Source organism: Eumetopias jubatus, unplaced genomic scaffold (assembly GCF_037043125.1).
Source record: "Eumetopias jubatus isolate StellerSeaLion01/CBP00866 unplaced genomic scaffold, mEumJub1_p1.0 scaffold_2, whole genome shotgun sequence".
In the NCBI taxonomy this organism is placed as follows: Eukaryota; Metazoa; Chordata; class Mammalia; order Carnivora; family Otariidae; genus Eumetopias; species Eumetopias jubatus.
The window spans coordinates 129624312-129648783 of NW_028274808.1; the positions used below are offsets into that span (position 1 = coordinate 129624312).

At 34.9% G+C, this 24472-nt stretch overlaps 1 protein-coding gene across 2 annotated transcripts in view; it reads right to left on the minus strand.

Annotated features, from left to right (window-relative positions):
- The window catches only part of MMRN1 (multimerin 1), a 67549-nt gene that overhangs the window by 20084 nt on the left and 22993 nt on the right, over positions 1–24472 (minus strand). For both annotated transcript variants that reach the window (XM_028117817.1, XM_028117816.1), the window contains exons 3-6: positions 19040–19159; positions 16134–16240; positions 3454–3567; positions 1935–2108 (exon numbers count right to left, since the gene is read on the minus strand). In XM_028117817.1, the coding sequence (XP_027973618.1) occupies positions 1935–2108; positions 3454–3567; positions 16134–16240; positions 19040–19159 (515 nt within the window). The remainder of the gene's footprint in view (positions 1–1934; positions 2109–3453; positions 3568–16133; positions 16241–19039; positions 19160–24472) is intronic.

Consider the following 24472-nt stretch of genomic DNA (forward strand, 5'->3'; position numbering starts at 1 on the left):
TAAGCCGTGTTCCTCATCCCGGATATAGAGTAAGCAAGCGAAGAAGTGGTGGTTTTGTTAGGCAAGTGCAGTGCCGTGGGGTGAGTTTAGTTTTTGTTACCTGAATGAATATTCATTAAGTACAAGCTCTCTGGTTTTCATAATTGATTATGCTTAGCACACAACTAATACCTCCTAACGAGGGGAGAATTTTGTTGTTGCTGTTGTTATGAGTGTATGCTTTTTTCCTGTGTCACTGCCAGAATCTTTGCTAGTAGTTTCACAAAAGGCTGTTGACAGGCCTAATTCTCTCTAATTGTTTTTGGTACTGATAACCAAATTTTGCCAAACAAATTTCATTATGGTAGGTATAGTCAATTATATACTGTTTCTATTTGACTTCTTTATCACTTCAGGGAAAATATATTCCTTTCTCATTCTTGTCATTGGTAAGTTTGGTCATAGGGGACATGCCAGAAATGTAGAGCAGGGTCTTTCCTTCAGGGGCTTAACAGCACCAATTATTTACATAATAAAAAAAAATCATGGTTGCTGCCATACTGGCAGATGATATGGAAACCTCCAACTTATCTTTTACCTGTGAACCACAGGTGGAAAACAAGGAAAAAAACAACGTGATAGATACAGAGTTATACAATAAGTATACTTTTATGTATAAAACAAAGTGAAAGGGACCCTAATCCTGAAATTTGGAAAGATACAATAAGATACAACGGAGAACTGAGATATTCCTAGTGACCAAATTACTTGCTAGAAAATCCATGTCCTCCTTGAAACCCCTTTGCCTAATTAATTCCTCCTGATCCATAGCATATTAGTTGAGATGGTTTCTTTTTGTAGAGGTCTTCCCTGGCGCCCTTAGATTGGATTTGTTGAAACTACCAAATGGTCCTACTGTACCCTGTGCATAACACTACCATAGCAATTGCTCACTATCTACAGATCCGTGTGGTAGGCAGAATAATGCTGTTCCACTCAAGATGTCCACACCCTAATTTCCTGAACCTGTGAATATGTTACCTCGCCTGGCAAAAGGGCCTTGGCAGACGTGATTAAGGTTAAAGACTTTAAGATGAGAAGATTATCCTGGATTATTCAGGTCTATCCAGTGTAATCACTGAGCCCTTAAAAGAGGAAAAGGAAGGTAGAAGAGTGGGTTTGAGACATGCCATGAGGACTCAACAGTGTTGCTGGTTTACGAAGATGGAGGAAAAAGGCCATGAGCCAAGAAGTGCAGTGGCCTCTCTAGAAGCTGGAAAAAGCCTCAGTTTATAGCTATCAAAAAAATAGGACCTCAGTCCCACAACTGCAAGAAAATGATTTTTGACAATTGGAATTAATAGGAAATGGATTGTCCTGTAAAACCTCCAGAAAGGAACATAGCCTGCTGTTTTAAGAGCACAAAAGTTGGGCAAAGCTGATTCACATTTATAAAGAAATCATTATTTCTATTACCTGAGATGTTTTAGGATGTATTTTATTGATTAAACTCCATAAGCTAGATAATTTCTGGGGTAACAACACACTTTAGATTTATCTTCAATATATTCATCAATATTATTGAGACAACCATATATCTGTGCCTTGATAATCCTTTCTTAACCTCATCTTTATCTTGAACTGGAAACCACAATGGAAGTAAACTAAGTACGGCTCATTTTAACTATAAAGAAATACAAGTTAAGCTGTAACTAGTACTTAATGAAAATAAATCAGATGAAATATTGAGTAAAAGATCTGACTATACAGTAAAAAAGTATTTAGATGCTTCAAATTATTTCAGAGATTGATTTACAAATATCTTACTCCAAAACTATAGTTTTAGACTTTTATACCACCCAATCTAAAGCAAAGATTCCAAAATGATATGAGAAAAGATAAATGAGTCATTTACCTTTTGTCTTAACTGAGTCACTATTTCACTTTACTTTTACCTTTTAGAAAAGATTGAAATTCTCTGTCTTTATCTTCACTGATTTTCCCTTCTAGGGAGGAGTACGTGTTCCTTACATCACTCACAGCCAAAGAAATATTGTCAATCTTCTTCTGGAGAAGGGTCAGTTTCATTGCCTGGTAGTTCATCTGCTCGGTCATCTTTTGTGTCACTGCTGCATGGAAAAGAAAAGAATATGTATATTCTTATATATATATACATATACATACATATATAATACTATTCAAAATCATTATTGAAATATCATGGTAGGTTTAAGGGTAATTCAAATAAATCATGTTTGTACTACATATTTGAAAATATAGACTACTGTAAATGCACTTAGCAAATGGCAGCCTGAATTTTACCCTAAGGGTGAAAATTTATAATATATAAATATATAACATATAAATGTAAAATACATATATATATACATTTATATATATTAGATTTCTAAAATGTTTTAACTTTGCCCAGAATCTTGTCTTTTTTTTTTTAACTTCAAAGAGTTATTGTTACATTCTTAAAAGATGAAGAAACTGAGGGACAGAAAACCAAAGTATTACTGGTTTGCGGTTGCAGAGCTAATACCTCATCTTCTGCTTTCAAATCCGACGTCACAGAATTAAATATGTGTCGCTCTGTATATGTGTGTAGTCATATCTATAGTCTGAAGATTTTATTCTTTACTGAGGTTTTTTTTAATGAGTGATAAAGATTCAGATTTAGTCGGAATCATTTAACATAGCAATGATACTTCCCATGCTTTTTCACACACCAGTAATTCAAGGAGGATTTTATAATATTTTATGAAGATACTGAATTCCAATCCCTTTTTTTAAAAAAAAGTACAGTTTCTATGATATATTCACCTTTATTTCCCCTAAGTCCCATTTCTCAATTTGAGTGCCCTATTTAGTATGACTAGATCTGTGGCAAGCACACAGAGATGTTTTCATTAGTAACCAACCTTATGTTTCTAAGAAATAAAGTCAGGCCTAAAAGAAATGGTAAAATACTCATGATTAGAAAGATGAGAAACTATGTGGCATGCCAACTTCGGATCAACATGAAGTTCTCGTTGATTCTACGTCACAATTCTTTTCCCTAGTCAGTGATCCACATCCTTGGCGATCTCTTATCAACCAGGAGCTTTCTTAGCTCCTCCAGATGATGCCGTCATTCCTTCCGCCTCAAGATTCTTCCACGATTTCAGGCTTTGGAGGACAAGAGTTTGACCTTACTTTGGACACCTGTGATTTCCTTACAACTAGTATAACAGCGTTTTTAATCGTCTCCTGTGTTTGCACACAGAGCTTCAAAATTATGTGTGGTCCCTCCAGGCTGGGAACCTACGGGTCCTCCACAGTTTCTCCTAACATGGGGCACCAATAGAAAAGGACTGAGGGGTATGCTAATGTGTCACCACCAAACATTTGACAGCCAAGTGATTTCTTGTTTGGAAGTTGAGAGTGTTGACAAGAACTGGGTTAGGGATGTTAGCAGTTACACCCTGTGACCTGCGTCACCACAGTCTCGCTGCAGCTGCGGCGGCCCCTCCTCCGCTGTCTCCGCGCCGCCGGCGGTGTGACTCTCAGCCTGCTTGCTGTGCATCAAGGGCGGCTGCTCCTGGGCTAGACGGACCCAAAAAGAGAAGAGAGAGAGTTAAGCACTGGGACTGCCTCATTTCTTCCAGTCCTTCAGGGATGGGGCTGCCATTCATTTTCCTGTGTCCAGAAGCACCATGCTCTGCGATGATTGCCAAGATTGCGGAGGGAGCTGCTCCGCCCCCAGCCGTAGGGCCACGTGCTACCGCGTGGGGTTGGAAGTGCAGGGCTCTAGTTCCGTTTGGGAAAAATAAAATTATTCAGGTCTCCTTTTAGGCGAAAATGGATGGTAGTTTGTGGCAGCTGGGCCAACTGGAGGGCGTACGCTGCCTGCCTAATCGAGGGGACTTTCAAATCGGCTGTGTTAAAGGCTATCGTGGCTTTAGAAGTGGACTGTGACAAAGGCTGCTTGTTTAACAGTGCGATTTCCAACTGGTGTCTCCTTGGAAATAAGGGAGAGCTACAGGTACCTGACTGAAAGAATACCTGTTCAAGTAAATGGGTTGTTCCCAGAGTTTTTAGGGAATACCTAGACTCAAAACATAAGGACTACGGGTAAAAGTAAACTATTACATGGCAAGTCTTAAGGGGATCAACTGGTAAAGTCCGGGAAATTTCAGAAAAACAAATGCTTATAAAATAAGTCTACTCTGTTAAAGAATTGATGCTCCTTTCCCATGAATCAAGTAATATTTTAGATGGAAATAGAGTTTTTCATTGGAGAAAACACTAAAAATACTGAACACGTCAAGTAAGGTAGGCCTGTAATTTGTAGACTTTTAATAAACAAATGTATTCATTGATGTCTGCATATCAGACATGAGAAAACAAGTGTTTGGTGTCTAACTGTGCTTCTTCCCATGTGAAATTATGTACCAATGAAACTCTCCCTCTGGCCCATGTTAATTATGTTCCCTAAGGTATATGTGACTGTGACACTAATACTAAAGGATCTCTACTCCATAGAAAGAATCATATATTTGGTATTAATGTGAGTTAGTCTGTATTGTTAGATTGAATTTTGCATTGCTTTTCTTCAGGGCATTGAGCTAAGCTAATGAATTTCCATTCATGTTCAAGGTTTTTGTTTTGATATTGTTTCTTTTTTTCTCTCCACTGTATTATAGAAAGTACTGTATAATTGTTAATTTATTTGAAAGAAAACAATCTGCAGTTTGGGGAAATTATACTTATTTCGGGGCTGCATTAGTGGCAAAAAGTGTTAATTTTCTCTTAGGTCCTAGCAATAAGGTTCCTTTAACCTAAATTCAAATTAATTCATAAAAATGTATCTATTAAATAATTGCATAGATTTTTATCAAGTTTCCTCTTTAGATGATGTAGAAAGCATTTTTTCTAGCAGCTAAAATCTAAGAGAGTAACTAGAAAGTGAAGTGATGGTTCTCAAACCAGGGTTCCTAGATCAGCAGTATTAGCATCACCTGGAAACTTTCTTTTATGTGTAGTAGTCTTTTTTTTTCCACCTGCAAACTTTTGAAAATACAACTTCTAGACCCCATCCCAGACCTGCTTATTTATTTATTTATTTATTTATTTATTTGAGAGAGAGAGAGAGAATGAGAAATAGCATGAGAGGGAAGAGGGTCAGAGGGAGAAGCAGACTCCCTGCTGAGCAGGGAGCCCGATGTGGGACTCGATCCGTGGACTCCAGGATCATGAACTGAGCCAAAGGCAGTCGCTTAACCAACTGAGCCACCCAGGCGCCCCAGACCTGCTTATTTAAAAAAGTCTGGAGTGGGGCAGTAATTTGTGTTTTAACAAGCTCTGCTGATGTTTCCAATGCACACTGAAGTTTGAGAACCACTGGAGTAAAGCATCAAAATAAATCTTCCTTAGCAACTGCCTACCTCACTGCCTTCCCTATTTCTCTTAGCAGTGGAAGAGGGTTCAGGATATGTGCAAGTATTTATAGCAAAAGGGACATGTGGCTTCAACAGGATGAACAAATGATCTTTACATTTTCTTACTGCTTACCTTTTTGATCAAATCACAGGAAAACAAAACCAAAAAATCATAGGAAAACAAAAAGAGCTGGTGCATTAAAAGCATTTCCATAACACAGTAGGCAGAGGGTACTTTGTTAGGAAGCAATGCACGATTATAGTAAAAAGAAAGGTACCGTTTTGTGCCATACAAACAAGTGACAATTCCAATTTCCTTTTCTATCTGTTATTAACTTGTAACACATTATTTTTTTTTTTTACTACCTCTTTAGAATAGTGATATTTTCACCATGGATGGAAAACAAAAGCACCTGTAAATTCTGAAACACTAAAAGTGTCATTATTCTTTCCATTATACCACCTGGAGATTCTGATTCAGAAGATCTGTTCTGGGAATTGAGCGCGCGCGCGTGTGTGTGTATGTATTTATATATTTTATTATATATAATTTATATTATATACATATAATTTTAAACTCTACAAGTGATTTTTGATGTATGACCTTCATTAAGAGGTACTGATTTGGGGCGCCTGCGTGGCTCAGTCGGTAAGCCTCTGCCTTCGGCTCAGGTCATGATCCTGTGGTCCTGGGATTGAGCCCCTCATCGGGCTCCCTGCTCAGCGGGAAGCCTGCTTCTCCCTTCTCCCACTCCCCCTGCTTGTGTTCCCTCTCTCCTGTCTCTCTCTCTGTCAAAGAAATAAATAAAATCTTAAAAAAAAAGTACTGATTTAGAAAAAATTGCAAAAAAATCTAATGTTTCATTGTTACAAGGCAGAAAATTCCAGATATTTTCATATTAAAATTTTAATGCAGAAATTGATCTTCATAGACTTTTAAACAACCACACTTGCCTGTTGATAATGAGAACATATGTTAAAGACATGATCTATTTAAACTCTAATAAGTGACAACCTTGAGTCTCCTATCATTCTATAGAGAAGTGGGCCTTTATAAGGAGGAGGAATATGATAAACACTATTAAAGAATTTATAATAAATTATTAAAAACACTGGAAAAGAGACAAAAGTTTAAATTTTAGAAGCACTTTCTTATGATTGTGATTTTTTTGAAAAGAGAAAAACCATAGAAATTTTGTCAATAATAGAGATACCTAGGTGGCTCAGTCGGGTAAGCACCCGACTCTTGATTTTAGTTCAGGTCAAGATCGCAGGGTTGTGAGATGGAGCCCTGCGTCTAGCTTTGCCCTGAACTTGGAGCCTGCTTAAGATTCTCTCTCTCCTTCTCCCTCTGCCCCTTCCTCACCTCTCTCTCTAAAAAAAAAAAAATCATTCTGGAACATCTTTTGATTTGAAAACATCAAATTGATAACAAAATCAATTAAATGTAAAACAATGTATGTTTCTGGAATGAAAATCAATTTGATTTTATTTTCAATAAAAATTAGTGGATTTTTACATGTTATATAAGTGTCTGACTCAAATAATATTCTAAGCTTTTGTCATTTAAAATTAAAATTACTAGATTTGTTTTTCATGAAGACAATCATTTTCTTTTAAAGCTCATTTTCAATCAAGAGGAAAATATTAAAGAACTTTATGAAATTAGTCTCATGAAATAAGCTTTTGAAATAAAAATGTCCAAGTAAAGCAAAATTTTTGAAATAATAATAAAAATCCACAAATACTTCATCCAATAGTGTTAATAAAAAAATCAATAAAGAAAGGAAAATGTTTAGGAAATAAAATTAGAATTTTAACATTATATAATTTAAATAATAGATCATTTTTAGAAAAGTAAATATTATAGGACTTACCTAATATAATTCCTATATAGGTGTATCGTTACTAATGTTTTATGTTTAGCATTTGGCAAACAAACCTTGTTTTAAAAAAGTGGAGAATTGCTTTTCAGAAACGACTTTTTTTTTAAGATTTTATTTATTCATTTATTTATTTGAGAGGGAGAGCACAAGTGGGGTGGGGGAGGAGCAGAGGGAGAGGGGGAGAGAGAATCTCAGACAGACTCCATGCTGAGCAGGTTCGGGTCTCGATCTCACAACCCCAAGATCATGACCTGAGCTGAAATCAAGAGTCAGATGCTTAGCCAACTGAGCCACCAAGGCACCCCCAGAAATGACATTCTAATAGAGATGTCAATTCATTTTTAACTCTATAGGGGAGAAAATAGTCACCTTGTTAAACTGGAGATAATTTGAAAACTGAAAGGCATTTCAGATATGAAGAATGTGTATATTTCATATGAAACAAAAATTAAGCAATCAATTATATGAGAAAACATCAATTTTTTAATTATATGAAAATAATATTTATATGACAAAACTAAAAATATAATAAATGTTTACATTCCTTGATTTATGGTGCCACAAATTTGGCCAAATGACGTTTGCAAAACTCTATGAATTAATTAAATGGGACATTCCTACAATTTTCATGATTTAGCTAGTAATAAATATATTGAATATTTAAAAATGCACATAGTGCTTAAGGGCTGGAAAAAATTTGAATGCTGTCATTGTTAATTCAGTAAAGACTAATAGGTAATTCAGCAGAATGGCACTATCATTTATGTTAATAGAAACGATCAATTTGCTGAGTCTTGGTATCACCCATTGACTCTATATCTGATGGAGAATTCTTTAAAGGAAGTTGAGACAGTAACCTACATTAAATCATCTGTGTGACAGAGACATCATTTAGCTGTAATCAACCATTTCAAAAAAAAAAGCCATGCCAAAAAGTTTTAGAAATTAGTAATTATTTAGAAATTACTAGAATAATAAGATGAATGGTTTGTGTTATGGTTTCTATTACTTAATATGTTTTATAATATATTTTTATTTATAAATATATACTTACAAGTATTCAATTAAATTATTAAATATAACCATTAAATATTCAATTATTTAAGTAATCACAATATTTATATTTATGAAATATAGTTAAACACAGAAAATATATGCATTAACTTAAAAGTAATACATTGTTAACCTTTGATTTTTATATTGATTTACATATTAATTGATGTTATTAAATTAGTTGTTATATATGCTTGAATATGACCCCTGCTCCTTCTTACCCCATTCTCATAATCAAGAGACAGATTGTGCTCATGATCCCGGAGTGGAGTAACCACAGTAAAACTCACAACAGCCTTTATACAAGGTTTATTTCCAGGGATTCAAAATACTTTGCCTAAGCTTAATTAGAAATAGTAAAGCATTGTCTTAAATTGTTTTATTATATTCTAATGAAATCAAGTCTCTTCATCTCACTCTTCATAAGTATTACATGTTGCATATTTAATGTAGAGATTATAACATTACTTCACTTAGTATCCTTTCTCATTTGATAAGGGCTGACAAATCAGAACATCACACACATCCATACACACACATGTGCGTGTGCGTGCATGCACACACGCACATACACACGAGGAGGTAGAGGGTATTTTAAGTCTTCCAGACTTATTGTTAGTGACTTCATTAAGTCACAGTTCTCTCTGTGCCATGTGGTCCAGGCAATATCCTAAATGTGCAAGAAGTAAAAACAAATCTGGACAAAAGGTCAAGGGGCAAAAAGGAGGTAAATGAAGAGCATTCAAGTCTGATTTTCTATTGCCCTTAGGGTCATAAGTATTTCAGATAAATATCATTCTTGCAATCTGGAAAAATGCTATTTATTGCATTGCAAACAAGGGAATAGAAAGCAACATACTAGAGAAAGTCAGCAGATTAGACTTAAAAACTAAAAAGACAAAAAAAAAACCGTTTAGAATCAGTGACAGATGGAAGAGAAAGCAAATAAAGGAAACTCGAAGAAAAAAAGAAAGCTATTGAAAGAGACAAAGAATAATACATAGAAGTAGCAAGTGAAAGTCTAGTTTTCTTGCATACTAATCTTCAGTAATTCACTCCTCGTTTTATGAAAACATAATATATGTGAAATAAGAAAAATGAAATTTCTCCATATTTTTGTGAAGTTCAAGAAGACTGATTTGAAAGAAAATGTAATGGGAAAAATACTTTAAATATTAAGTGACAAAAACTAATGTGATTGTGTGTGTGTGCATACACATGTAAAACTTGCCATTTGCTCTTAGCTGTAATTATTTTTAAAATTAATTGTTTTAAGAGGAACTAGATGAGGAAATTGTACTCCTACTCTTACGTGAAAGAAACAGCTATTAAACATCGAACAAAGATCCTTGAGATCCAATTGTCATATGAATCTCTTTTCTCTGGAATTCATCGGATTGGGTCCCTGCCAAGGCTGTTAAAAACCTGAAATGCCCATTTAACAAATTCAATTGTTTATGTTATCTTTTCCTAGCTGTGTTTGTTGACTGGAGTTCAATACTTGCATTCATTCCAGTTTATTGCATGGGATTTAGCCGATGGAGAAGTGCTGATAAGATCTCTGACAGTGGAGTCAGTTACTCTCTTGTGATAAAGTTCCTGAATGATCGATGATCTTTTATTTTTTCATTTAGCAATCTTTCTGTCTTCCCAAAGGTATTCTCTACCACAGGAACTGCTACAAATTCTAGGTTTCCCAGGCAATCTTATCTTATCTTGCACTTCAGCACAGACCTTTGCTTTGTTCTATAGAGCGGATTTCTCAGTCTCTTTTTCTTGTCTATGTCTCTTTCTGAGACATAGGTGCTGGGACAGAAGGACATTTATTTAAGTCAAATAACTTTTTTTTATTAACATATAATGTATTATTTGTTACAGGGGTACAGGTCTGTGATTCATCAGTCTTACACAATTCACAGCGCTCACCATAGTACATACCCTCCCCAATGTCCATCACCAGCCATCCATCCCTCCCACCCCGCTCCAATCTAGCAACCCTCAGTTTGTTTCCTGAGATTAAGAGTCTCTTATGGTTTGTCTCTCTCTCTGGTTTCATCTGGTTTCATTTTTCCCTCCCTTCCTCTATGATCCTCTGCCTTGTTTATCAAATTCCACATATGAGTGAGATCATATGATAATTGTCTTTCTCTGATTGACTTATTTAGCTTAGCATAATATCCTCTAGTTCCATCTACACTGTTGCAAATGGCAAGATTTCAATTTTTGATGGCTGCATAATATTCCATTGTATATATATACCACATCTTCTTTATCCATTCTTCTGTCGGTGGACATCTTGGCTCTTTCCATAGCTTGGCTATTGTGGACATTGCTGCTATAAACATTGGGGTGCACATACCCCTTCGGATCACTACATTTGAATCTTTGGGGTAAATACCTAGTAGTGCAATTGCTGGGTCGTATGGGAGCTCTATTTTCCACTGTTTGAGGAACCTCCATACTGTTTTCCAGAGTGGCTGCACCAGCTTGCATTCCCACCAACAGTGTAGGAGGGTTCCCCTTTCTCCACATCCCCGCCAACATCTGTCGTTTCCTGACTTGTTAATTATAGCCATTCTGACGTGTGTGAGGTGGTATCTCATTGAGGTTTTGATTTGGATTTCCCTGATGCCGAGCGATGTTGAGCACTTTTTCATGTGTCTGTTGGCCATTTGGATGTTTTCCTTGCAGAAATGTCGTTCATGTCTTCTGCCCATTTCTTGATTGGATTATTTGTCCTTTGGGTGTTGAGTTTGATAAATTCTTTATAGATTTTGGATACCAACCCTTTATCTGATATATCATTTGCAAATATCTTCTCCCATTCTGTTGGTTGTCTTTGATTTTGTTGACTGTTTCCTTTGCTGTGCAAAAGTTTTTATCCTGATGAAGTCCCAATAGTTTATTTTTGCCCTTGCTTCCCTTGTCTTTGGCGATGTTTCTAGGGAGAAGTTGCTGCGGCTGAGGTCGAGGAGGTTGCTGCCTGTGTTCTCAAGGATTTTGATGGATTCCTGTCTCACATTTAGGTCTTTTATCCATTTTGAGTCTATTTTTGTGTGTGGTGTAAGGAAATGGTCCAGTTTCATTCCTCTGCATGTGGCTCTCCAATTTTCCCAACACCATTGTTGAAGAGATTAAGTCAAATAACTTTTAAAGATCTTTATGTGCTTCAGATTTTTTTAAAAAATGCAATATATTTCAAACGTCAGATTCTTTTTTCTTTTTCTTTTCCCTCAATACAATTCCTCTTTTTTCCCTGCATGGAAACTCTAACCTTGGTGGATCAAGGACTTAGAGAAGCAAGGTCAGCAAGTGTCAAGAGCAACAACTTGGTTATTAGGTGCTTGTTCCTTCCTTCCTTCCTTCCTCTTCTCTTTCCTTTCTCCTCCTCCTCCTCCTTTTAGTAGACAGGTGTTACCTATGAGTGTTTTTTTTTTTCTTCCAGATCTTTGAGGCATATAGAGGAAGTCATTAATGGCAACTCAGTAATGAGGAAGCTTGCTCTTGCTCTTAGAACCAAAAACCTTCCTGTGTGACAAGACCAGTTTCCTGCTGATCTTGCGATACCAGGATAAGTGAATGCTTATTTGGTGTTGGTCAGTACAATATAAAGATTTACTGAGATTTGGTAGTCAAACCAAAGAAAGCAATTTGGTGCAACAAAGACCTAAGATATATGGTGATTTTTGACTAAATGTATCATAATTGAGCAAGATGCTTATAGATGGTAATGTTCTTTCTTAAATGGAGAAAGCATTAAATGCCACTGGAATGAATTAGATATGCAGATATATAAGAAATACAGGGACTTTTTTCTGTTTTAAATATTTATATTAATTGAAGTCATATTTTAAAATAATTTTACTGGAGATGTCCCATATTTAAAGTGCTAGTTACAATAGCTTATGAAATTTACTGAATTATTTCATAGCATTTGTGAAATGAAGTATTTTTATATATTCATAACGTATGGTAGGGGTCAGTTTATTTCAGTAACTGGATGATTGTATTTTCAGCATTCATAATATCTGTGATACATTTCATAAAACATAATTTTCCTATAGAGAGGATCTGACTAAAGCTGACTGGAATTTTTTTAACAGATTTACAAAGAAGTTTTTCTTTCCTCCTCTCTAATTGAACATTATTTGAACTTAAATTCCTGTCTTTTGTGTCATTAGAGCAAGCCAGTTTCCTTGTTCTACTTAAGAACATTTTAGAGACATCTACTGGAAAAGCACATTATTGCAAATTTTGTAAAATTGGTTTGAAAAGTATATTGTTGCTGACATTCCAAAAAAATGTCTTGGACGCCACATCATAAAATTAGGTCCCTTTCTGAAGATAAACTCTTTGATCCTCAAAAAGGTATACCACATGTAAAATACGTCAAAACTATTACTTTGCTGTTGGACTTAACGCTTCTTCCTTTTTTTATCCAACAAAATTCTATTCACTTAGACTTTTAAAAAAAATTGGCTTCGTCTAGCTAGTATGACTAATATTTTTAATATACTAATCTAGAACGTTTTACCAGAATTTTGATTATCTAAATTGTAGCAAAATGAGCAAGTATGGAGGTTCAGTAATATTACAAACAGCATATTGTAGAGTAAGACAACGGGATGAATTGCCTCATGGATTTTGAATCACAATATCCCTTTCTAACAGGTTGGAGATGGAGCTTTGGGGTTGGGGGGAGAAAGAAAAAGAGAAAAAGGCAGAGAAGTGGAGGAGGAGAAATAAGAGAGTACAGTTGCTAGCTGTTCCATTTTATTCCTGTTCTGTGGATTTTCCCTGTATTTTTAAAAAGATCACCCTACTGCAGTGTATTAAAGAGGGCACATTCGGCATGGAGCATTGGGTGTTATACACAAACAATGAATCATGGAACACTACATCAAAAACTAATGATGTAATGTATGGTGATTAACATAATAATAAAAAGTAAAACAAAACAAAACAACAACAAAAAATTATTTTTGTATTATGACATTTTATTTGTGGGGATGGAACTTTTGGGGAAGTAGGGATTTGTAAAATTCGTGCAGTATTTTACAAATTTTCTATGGATAAAATAATCTCCCAATGCGAAGGACTAACACTGAAGTAATTATCACAGAAGCTACATGACCATGTTATTCCAAACCCTTGAGGGCTCTGAAGAAGTTTAAAGAATGGATGAGCCACGCTGATTATTCTTGTCATATTTGGGGCTGCTTGTCATATGAGACAGCGCGAAGAGTGTTGTCAAAGGAAACCTGACGATTTTCCCTTCCATATAAGAACGAGACTGTTGGCACATATATGAAGTGTGATGGTGGGGGGGACTTGGAATGTAGGAAGGAGGAATCAGAAGGGGAAAATGTGGAAAGAAAAAGAACAAAAGAAAGGAAGGAAGGAAGGAAGGCAGGAAGGAAAACAAACCTAGGATAGATGAAATAATGAAGACTGATTCAAGGGACAAAGCGACACGGTAGTTCTTGATACTACCAGTGCATCAATTGCACTAATAAAAAATTCAACAGCTTTTATGTACTGCAATAAAAGTGAAGAGTAGGACACTGAGAACATTGTAGGGAGCGACAGTAGGGTTTTTTTTTTTTTTTTTGGAATCACAGTGATATTGAGTTGATTCTATGACATGACACAGTGGGCATAGCTGCCATCAGAAAGTTATTCCTACCGGGGATTTCAATAGAAAGATGACCTTTCCACAAAAGCTTAATCAGCAGATGCCTGAATTATGAGTAATTCTGATTATAGTACTGTGACAGAAGGTCATAGTCAGATCTGTTCTGGGACATTTTTGCTAATGGGATTCAAGATAATGATTTGTAAATCTAGTATTAAAATTATCCACAGGTTGCGTCCAAATAGAACATGAGATGTCACTAAATAATCAAAGCTAAACTATTTGAATTCAATTTAAATATTTCATGTGATGCTTTGAAAAAAAGCGAATAGCAATACTTAGTAGATATTCAAAACTGTCAACTAGTCTTGTTTCTTGTGTGTACATTTATAATGATGGAATTCTATGATTTTTCCTCACTGATGTTTATAGTCCACCTTAGTGATTAATAATCGATTAGTAGGTATAAAAGGACAAAGTATGAAGTAACGGTAGTTCTTAATCAGCCTCAGCCCAAGACATTTTTCGACATAAAGATTTATCAACATTCAGTTCCATAGGTGCAACAGGGTGTGTAATGACATTCTAAATTTCTAGAAAGGTATGCTGTGAACAAATGCTTGAATCTTTAAGAATAATGATGGAATTAATACTCCTAAGATAGCCTTCATGGAATTAATACTCCCAAGATCTTATGCATAAAAGAAGAAAAATATAAAAACTAACCTTAGACTTTAGAAATATAATTCTAAATACTGTTCAGAACTTTTAACCATCTGCTATATACAGATTATAAACAAATATGTTTTACCACTGGGAATATACCTGTGCATCTCACATAAATTAGGAATCATGTGAAAAAACGATCATATGTGGACATTTTTAGAATATGCTAAATTACCTTGTTTCTAAATACTGTTGCATAGATGATATTTTATTTAAAAGTTATGGACTTTGAGAAACAAACTGAGGGTTCTAGAGGGGAGGAAGGTGGGGGGATGGGTTAGCCTGGTGATGGGTATTAAAGAGGGCACGTTCTGCATGGAGCACTGGGTGTTCTATGCAAACAATGAATCATGGAACACTACATCAAAAACTAATGATGTGATGTATGGTGATTAACATAACAAAATAAAATAAAATAAAATAATAAATAAATAAATAAAGTTTATTTTACCTGATTGTAAATGAAGTACATATTCATACTATATCCAGAAAATGTATTAAATTTTTATAACATCTCTGAAATTCAGGCCAGACCCAGAACAAATAGCATTACAGTTGAATTTGCCTACAGATTCTCACTGAATGGGCTAGAAAAACCATATATAACATCCCTAACGAAGCTGCAAGTTTCCAAGCGCTTTTGTATTACAACTTTAGTTTTTTAAATGTGAATCATAATGGTTTCTCCACACTTACATTAATTTTTAATCACAGTCTCTCACGCTGCTGATTGAATTCCTCACCACTGCTAATGGTCTTTCTTGTAATATTCATTCATTTAAAATATGTATGCTGATGCCATATCTTATTTTTCAAAGGAAACCTGTTTAAAGCCAAAAGCAACATAATAGCCACACAGATGTTAGGCCACAGCAGGTTACCATGTGTTTGATTAGCCTTGCCACCAGAAAATCCTTAAAATCACAGTTGATAAAATGGCTCTTTTAGGATTTAAGAAGAAAAGCACAATTATTCATGCCACATTTCTATATTCTTTAAAAGTGAATTTCATTCATATACATAATATTATTTCAAATAATTGAACTGGAAAAAACTAGGAGGCAGTTTTATTTTCATATAGGGTCACTTCTAATGATTATTTAAAATATAAAATTAGGATTTCTGATATTTTAATAAGGCATGCCTCCAAAGCAAATAGTTAAAAAGTGAGATAGATCTCAACTTACTAGTCCTCTAAAACTAACATAACAATATAGGAATATATAAGACATCTGGTTATGAGATTCAGGGTGCTAAACTAGCTACTAAGTTAGGAAGCTCTAGAGAGGTAACAGTTTTAGTGATTTGGCTACATGTTCAATAACTTTGGTTCAAAAGGGAGAATACAACTCTTTTCTTCACTGGAATCAATTGCTTATTCTTCAGAAGTTTTATGCTTCTAATTATTATAAAATTACTATTAGAATATACCTTTTAGTTGACATTTTGCTCCACTGAATCCAGGACAGCACTTCCATTCCAATGAGGTAACGATTTTATGTTGCATCCTGTAGACAGGATTTGATATCTTCTGAGATCTGGAGAGGAGAGCAATTATTTGTCTCACATTAAATTATCAGTTGGGATAATTAAAGTTTTGGAGATGACACCTAAAATATAAGAAGCATTCAGTAAATGCTATCTGTTATTATTATTATAATCTTCATCATCAATATTATTATTATTATTACGTATTTATTTGAGAAGCAGCACATGAGACAGCGGGGCGGGGTGGGGTGGGGAAGGGGGAGAGGGAGAGAGAAAATCTTAAGCAGGCTCCATGCTCTGCACAGAGCTGATGTGGGGCTCGATCTCACAACCCCGAGATCATGACCTGAGCTGAAATCTAGAGTCGGATGCTTAACCCCTCATCAATATTATTGTTAAACTTACATTTCTTTAAATAAATTACAAAGAGCTTTAAGAGTTATGCTATTTGGTATTTTAAGTTTATACCTATCATTACATTTTCTAAACGTAGTGTAGCTTTTCCCTTGATAATACTTTTTACTAAACAAATGTTAAAACTTACTTTAATTCTATTTTTTAAATAGCTTATGAGGACAATTTCTTTCATTTCAATTCTTATTCTTCCTTATATCCTTATAGTTAAAAGGATCTGTTTTCCCCCAAATCAACGTCAAACAACTTAAACAGTGTATCAGTGATCTAACTGAAATTATGACAACCACTATGATTTTTAACCTGCACTTTTTCCTTTCTCAAGTTTAAAAATTTTAATTTTTAATATTATTCCTCTCATATGGTATTTATCTCTGATAGAGAGACGGGGAAGAGAGAGAGAGAGAAAGAGAGTATTTCCCTCTTATTTCCTCCCTTCTTATTTCCGGAAGGGACCCATGAGAAAATATTTCTGAGAAGAAACCGTGGAAGGGAAATGAAGAAACTATAACATTTTAGCATAGCAATCAATATAAGTGGTGAATGGTACTAAATTGTAGGCCCTATATATGTAAATGTAAATCATAAATACAATTTGGCCATGTTATTCTTACCCTTATGATTTCAATATTTAGCTAATATTTATCAAGTGGGCCTATGAAATGGGTATATATTACCTTGTTTAATTTTCTTATTAGTTCTATGTGGAAAATATTATTATCCTGATATGCTGATGAGGAACCTGAGGAATGGAGAGATGAAATAACGTGCTCAAAGTCTCAAACCTAAAAGTGATCAAGGTGGGATTTTAATCCATGCTGCGTGGGTTAGCCTCCCTTTTATTATCTAGAGTTTGTCCCCTACAACTATGTGGGGACAACAGTAGTCAATTTCCTGGATAAACCCTGATCATGTGGAGGGAATGTATTGGAACCGACTGGGCTTTAGGAGACTTGGGTTTTAGTTTCTTCTGTGACTTGAAGGGTAATTCAATATGTGTGAGGTTATTCCTCAATTTTAAAATGAGCTATAAGTTGTTTCCATCTCTAAAAGTAGGTTAGTCATTTACCTGTGTTTATTTCAGTAAATTATATTCAGTAAGTCACTCTGTCAAATAGCTCCAGCCCAGTAGCTAAAGCTAAATAGAAAGTAAGGCTGTTTGGAAAAGGACTCTGTAGAGTTTATGAGGATGAACTCAAGCAGTTAGTTACATTATTACTAGAGTCAATGTCCCTGCTTTAGCAAACTAGATCCCTGCTATATGTGACTCCAACATAATAAAAGAGAAAGTGACAAAAACTGCATATATACTGAAATAATGCATGAATGGAGAGACCCATTCAAAGCTAGAGTAAGATAAGAGATGAGAATAAAAATACATATTTCTGGTTTGTTTAAAGAGAGAGAGGGAGAGAGAAAGAAAAACTCACCTTGAACTCAGGAGGACAGTACAATGGGGTTACTGTGGTAATATTTTCATTACTGAAGAGCTAACAATGCATTCTTTGTATCTCATGTCGACAAGGAAATCGCCACAAAGGGAGTAAATGCTGAAAGCAGAACTGAGCTCAGCTCTCCCAAATCCCTAAGATGTGCTTAGCTCTCTGGACCATGAACCTCAGCTATTCCTCCAGGGAGTAAGAAACACCTTGATTTTACATATCCTTCCTGTGCACTGTTCCAGACTGCCAATGTGTCAGATTCATTGCCCAAGTTATTTGTATGACAATTTGCATAACATGAGCCATCATGGCCTGAATAATAATTTTAGTTTTTATTTCTGAAACACCCTCAGATAAGCTCCTGTGACTGTATGAATTCAGAGAATTTATCAATTACTCAGCTCCTCATTTGAGCAATTTTTAAATGTCTTAAATAGGTTTTTTTAAATGAAAATTAAATAACATGAATAAATGAAAATTAAATAACATGAATCATTAAAATAGGCATAAAAAGAAAGGCCCCATTTAGCTGTTCGATCATGCACAATTGCAATTAGGGTGGCTTGCCAAGTTATGGACTTCTCTCTGACCTAGTATGAAGCAGAAATTATCAATAAAATTTTAAAACTGTGTATGAATTTCATAAGCATTGAAGGACAGGATTATTGATCAGGTCATAGAATAAAGGTAAGAGTAATAGTAAAAATGGAAATAAGCATAAAAGTTAACATTTATTAAAGACTCACAAAGTACCTGTCCCTAGGCCAAGCATATTACTGCATTATCTCACATATTCTAAAAACTCCCATATGAGGCATGTATTATTGGTATCTGCATTTTAACTTACCCCATATCACGCATCTAATTTACTGTGATGACCTTACTCTACCCCTATCATACATATGCACCTGGGATGATTAACTTTCTCTATATATTCCAAGACATACATAAATACAGTATAAGCAGTGGTTATTTTCAAAAAATGTCACCTACCTCTGAGGACAGGATCCACCGGCCCAGCCACAGGGCTGTCTCCCACTTGGAATATAAGTGACTTGGTTGTCTAGTATCACTGTGGGAGATAATCTGGTATGTACATAAGCACACCAATTCCTAAGGAAGAGATAATTTTTATTAAAAAAGTCATTATCAAAAAGAATTCTTTCCATTAAAATTATTTTCATAGGTCTGTATCTATTGCTGTCGGTATTGTGGATTAGATACTTTGAAAAATTGGTATCTAGCCTTAAAATATCTGGTGATGAGAGAAAACATACTTGTTACGGTATTGCTGTACACATAAAAAGTGAAGAAATGCTACAATATCAAAGTAAATTAAGAATAAAGAAGAGTGGGGCGCCTGGGTGGCTCAGTTGGTTAAGCGACTGCCTTCGGCTCAGGTCATGATCCTGGAGTCCCGGGATCGGGTCCCACATCCGGCTCCCTGCTCGGCGGGGAGTCTGCTTCTCGCTCTGGCCCTCCCCCCTCTCATGTGCTCTCTCTCATTCTCTCTCTCTTAAATAAATAAACAAAATCTTTAAAAAAAAAAAAAGAATAAATAAGAGTTAAAACCAGAACTTGTTAAGTAAAAATCCAAGACTGTCCTTATGGCAAATGTCAGCATTAGTACTTGGATTGGAGACTCAGACGTAGGTCCATTACATCTATTGAACAATGTGCAATAAGACAAAGCAAATAAGTAAATGCTGTAAAAATAAAAAAGAGGAAAAAATAACTATTATTAGCAGCAGATGATATGATTGTGAATAAAAAATATGAAATAGTCCAGATGCAAATGATTATGAGTTCAGCAATGTAGTTAAGATCAATATAAATTTTTTATAATTGAATAAAAATGTATGGCCACAAAGTTAAGATCAGTTACAGTTCAATGTACCAATAATAAATTTAAAAAATGTACTACTTACAATAGCAAAAATAACATTATTCTTCTTAAATCCAACAAAAGAAATGTAAGATATAACATATAATTGTTAAGCTTTATTGAAAAGTCCCAAAGAAAATCCAATAAATCCTGTTAATGGATGGGAACAGCCAATGTAAATATATCAATTCTCCTCAAATTAATCTACAGATTTAGAGCCTTTTTAAGTCAAACCTTAATTTGATACAAGTTGAATAAGCTTATCCTGTTTTTTATGTAATAAACTAAAAACACAAATTTCGGAAATTTCTGGCTCTGGCCATTACAGAGCATCAGATTTACTTTCTTTCCTTGGTAAAAATCTATAAACCTAGACAAGATATATAAAGCAATAATTTTCAGATGTTAAACAACAGACAATGCAGTGAAATGATTTTTCGAGAGAAGGGAACAACATGATGTGAATTCCATATTGAATCTAGTTTTCTGCCTGCAAACAATTTTCAGACTACATCACAAAGACATGGGCCCCAAAGAGAGAGAGCACTGGGTGAAGGAAATAAAGATGTGAGTTTGGGTCTGCTGAGGTGGTTAGAATATATAGATAAAGTTCATAAAATGAGGGGGAGTGGCAGGGATGTCATCTTAAAAGTCAACATAGAGGTTCTTCTAAATCTTGGGTTGAATACCATGCAGTGCTTGCAAATATTCTTTGCAAAGCCATCAGAGAACAAATACCATGAAGCTGTGTGAGCTGAACAGAGATTCCAGATTTTACCCCATCGTGGAGAATTCTGACGAGCCAAAGAGGAGAGTTCTCATTAAACATCTGAGTGTTTGCCTGAGCCTAACAATGACTGCATCCAGTAAGGTAAGGCTAATCTACACACACTCCAACAAAACCTTAACAAAAATCCCATCCTTGATATAACTAACTCCATGCCAGAACAGAAATCAATGCTCTCTAAGGAAGACAACAAAATCTGTTCATAACATAACAGCCCAGCATAAAAAACAAACAACAATAAGAACTAGATATGTGAAGAAGGTGGAATATAGGAACAATACATGAGTGAAAATCCAATAAACAGAGACAAAACAAAACAGAGATGACATAGATGTTGAATTGGCAACCAATGACTAAAATAGTTATTGCAAACCTGTTCAAGATTATCAAAGAAAAAAATGAGCATAGCGAATAAACTCATGGCAAATCTCAAAAAAAAAAAAAAAGAACCATTAAGTAGAACAAAAACATACAAGATATGAATAAAAATTGCAAGGTTTGGGCCTAACAGAAGTGTGGACCCTGGACATTAAGATCAATGAACTTGGAGGTAGGGCAAAAGAAACTATCCAAACTGAAGTACAGAGGAAAAAATATTAAAATATAAATGAACAGAAACTCAAGTGGTCTAAAATATATTAGAGTTCTAGAAGAGCAGGAGAAAAAGATCAAGGAAGAGTAAATAGTTGAAATAGGGGCTGAAATTCTTCTAAATTTGGTAGAAGAATATCAGTCTTCAGATCTAAGATGCTCCATGAATCCAGGAAGATAAACACAAAGTAAAACTTCACTTAAGCACGTTATAGATAAATTCCAGATAAAAAATATGAAGAGAGAAAAAAGGCAGACAGACATTGATTTGGAAGAGAAGGGAACTACCTCAACTTAATAAAAGAGCATCTATGAAAAACCTACAACTAACATCACACTAAATGGTGAAAGAATGAAAGCTTTCCCCTGAGATCAGGAATAAAGCAAGAATGTCTGTTCTTGTAACTTCTATTAAACATTTTACCATAAGTTCTAGTCAGGCAAATATATATATGTGTGTGTATATATATATATACACACACATATATATATTCATAGAGACATATTACTCCTATGTAGAAAATTATTAAAAATCCGCAAAAGTCCTAGTAGAACTTACAAGCAAGTATAGCAAGGTTACAATACAAAAAGCAATGGTATTTCTGCACACTAGCAATGAACTACTCAAAGATGAAATTAACAAAACAATTCCACTTACAATAGCATCAAAAATAAGCACATGCTCAGGAATAGATTTAGCGAAGGAAGTACAAAAATTACAAAGTATCACTGAAAGAAAGACAACCTAAATAAATGGAAAGCGTTCATCGACTGGAAGACTTAATATTGTTAGAATGGCAATACTCCCTAAATTGACTGACAGTGTCAACACAGTCCCAGTCAAAATCCCACCTGCCTTTTTTTGCAGAAATTTAAAGCTGTCGGGCGCCTGGGTGGCTCAGTTGGTTGAACGACTGCCTTCGGCTCAGGTCATGATCCTGGAGTCCCGGGATCAAGTCCCACATCGGGCTCCCTGCTCAGCAGGAAGTCTGCTTCTCCCTCTGACCCTCTTCCCTCTCGTGCTTTCTGTCTCTCATTCTCTCTCTCTCAAATAAATAAATAAATAAAATCTTAAAAAAAAATTTAAAGCTGTTTTTAAAATTCATGTGGAAATGCAAGAAATTCAGAAGAGCCAAAACAATATTGAAAAATAAATGGAGGGCTCAGTACTCACATTATCCAATATCAAAGCTTACTACAAACTACAGTAAGTGAGACTGTATTTGACCAGCATAAGAATAGGGCTATAGATCAATGGAATAGAATTTAGAGTTTAGAAATAAACCTGTACGTTTATGGCCAACTAATTTTTGACAAGGGTGCCAAGTAATTCAATGGGAAAAGAATATTCTTTTCAACAAACGATGGTAAGATAAATGGATAGCCATAGCAAACAGGTGAAGTTGGGCCCCTATCTCATACCAGATATAAAAATCAACTCAAAAATGAATCAAAGACTTAAAAGTAAGAGCTAAAACCGTAAAACTATTAGAAGAAAGCAAAGGCATATATTCTCATGACCTGGGATTATCTTGCCAATGTAGTAAGGCAAGAAAGGGAAGTGAAGTCACCGGATTGAATATTAAGTAGAAGTTTGTTTACTTGCAGAAAACTTGGGTTTTATGTAGAAGATCATGATGAATCTACAAAAAAAGCTATTGGAGGTAATTAGTGAACTTAGCAAGATCTGAGGCGAATATACAGAAAAAATCAATTGTTGTTTTTCTATGTACTAATTAAAATGCTTAACCATATAAAGTTTAGAAATTTTGTTCATATAAAAACACCAGAAGTGATTGAGAAGAGAGGCTATGGGGTGCCTGGGTGGCTCAGTCGGTTGAGTGTCCGATTCTTGGTTTCAGCTCAGGTCATGATCTCAGGGTCGTGAGACTGAGCTTTGCAGCCGGCACTGCACTAAGATTAAGATTAAGATTCTCTCCCTCTCCTTCTGTGCCTCTACCCCATGCTCAATCTCTCTATGTCTAAAAAAAAAAAAAAGAAAGAAAGAAAAGAAAAGAGAGAGAGAGAGAGGCTATGAATCAGAAGATTAGCGTTCATAATATATAACAAATTCCCACCAATAAGTAAGACAAGGACAGGGAAAAAAATAGAACAATAGAAAAATGGACAAACTACCTGAACAAACATTTTATACAAGGAAATACCTATGGCCATTAAGCGTACGAAAGAAGGTCACTTTTGATGGTATCAAGAAAATGCAAATTAAGATCACAATGGAATAATATCTGATACTCCAGAATAAGCAAACATGGAGAATTCAACAATCTCACATATTCAGAGGATATAGAGAATAAGAGGAATCTCTTAAATACTGCTGATAGAAGTATCTATTGGTACAAGCACTTGGAAAAACAGTTAATATTACGTGAAAATGAACATGCAAATCCCCCCTGACCCAGTGGTTATACTTCTTGATATATATTTTAGAGAAACAATTGCACAGGTATACCAGTAATTGTGTATCTGAATATTTATAACAGCAGACATTCGTTATAATTATCAAAAACCGAAAGTAACTCAAATGTCCATTTAACATAGAAAAGAGAAATACATGCTGAAATATTTACACAATGGACATTACCCTTAAAAGAGTGAACTATAATATTATCCAATAGCCCAAACTTAACTTATATTACAAACCTGTGTGATACAAGTAAGTTACAGGAGAAATACAGTATGATGCATTTTTCTTACATAAAGCTAAAAAATAAAAGTGAACAATATATTGTTTAGGGATACCTGTATATATGGTAAAATTATATTTAATAATGCATCTATTTTGTATGGATCAAATACAGCATGATTTAAAATATTAAGATTAAGAATAAAAAAAATAAATCCTGTCTCATAGACTTAGCTGAATTGTTGTTCTGATACTCATGTCTTATCAGAGACCATATTGTATCCATAACTTTTCTCAAACCAGTTTCTAAAAACCTTTCTTTATATCCATCCAAGAGAATGCTTATTCTCTTCAACATATAAAATAGTATAGAAATAGCTGGGAAACTTTCACGGCATCAGAGTCATTTGCCACAAAAATGTCATGATGAGACAAAAATAGCCTTTATTAAAGTGTGTATTTTTAGATGACATTCAAACATTAGAAGCCACCCCAAATGATAACGATATTCCTGACCTC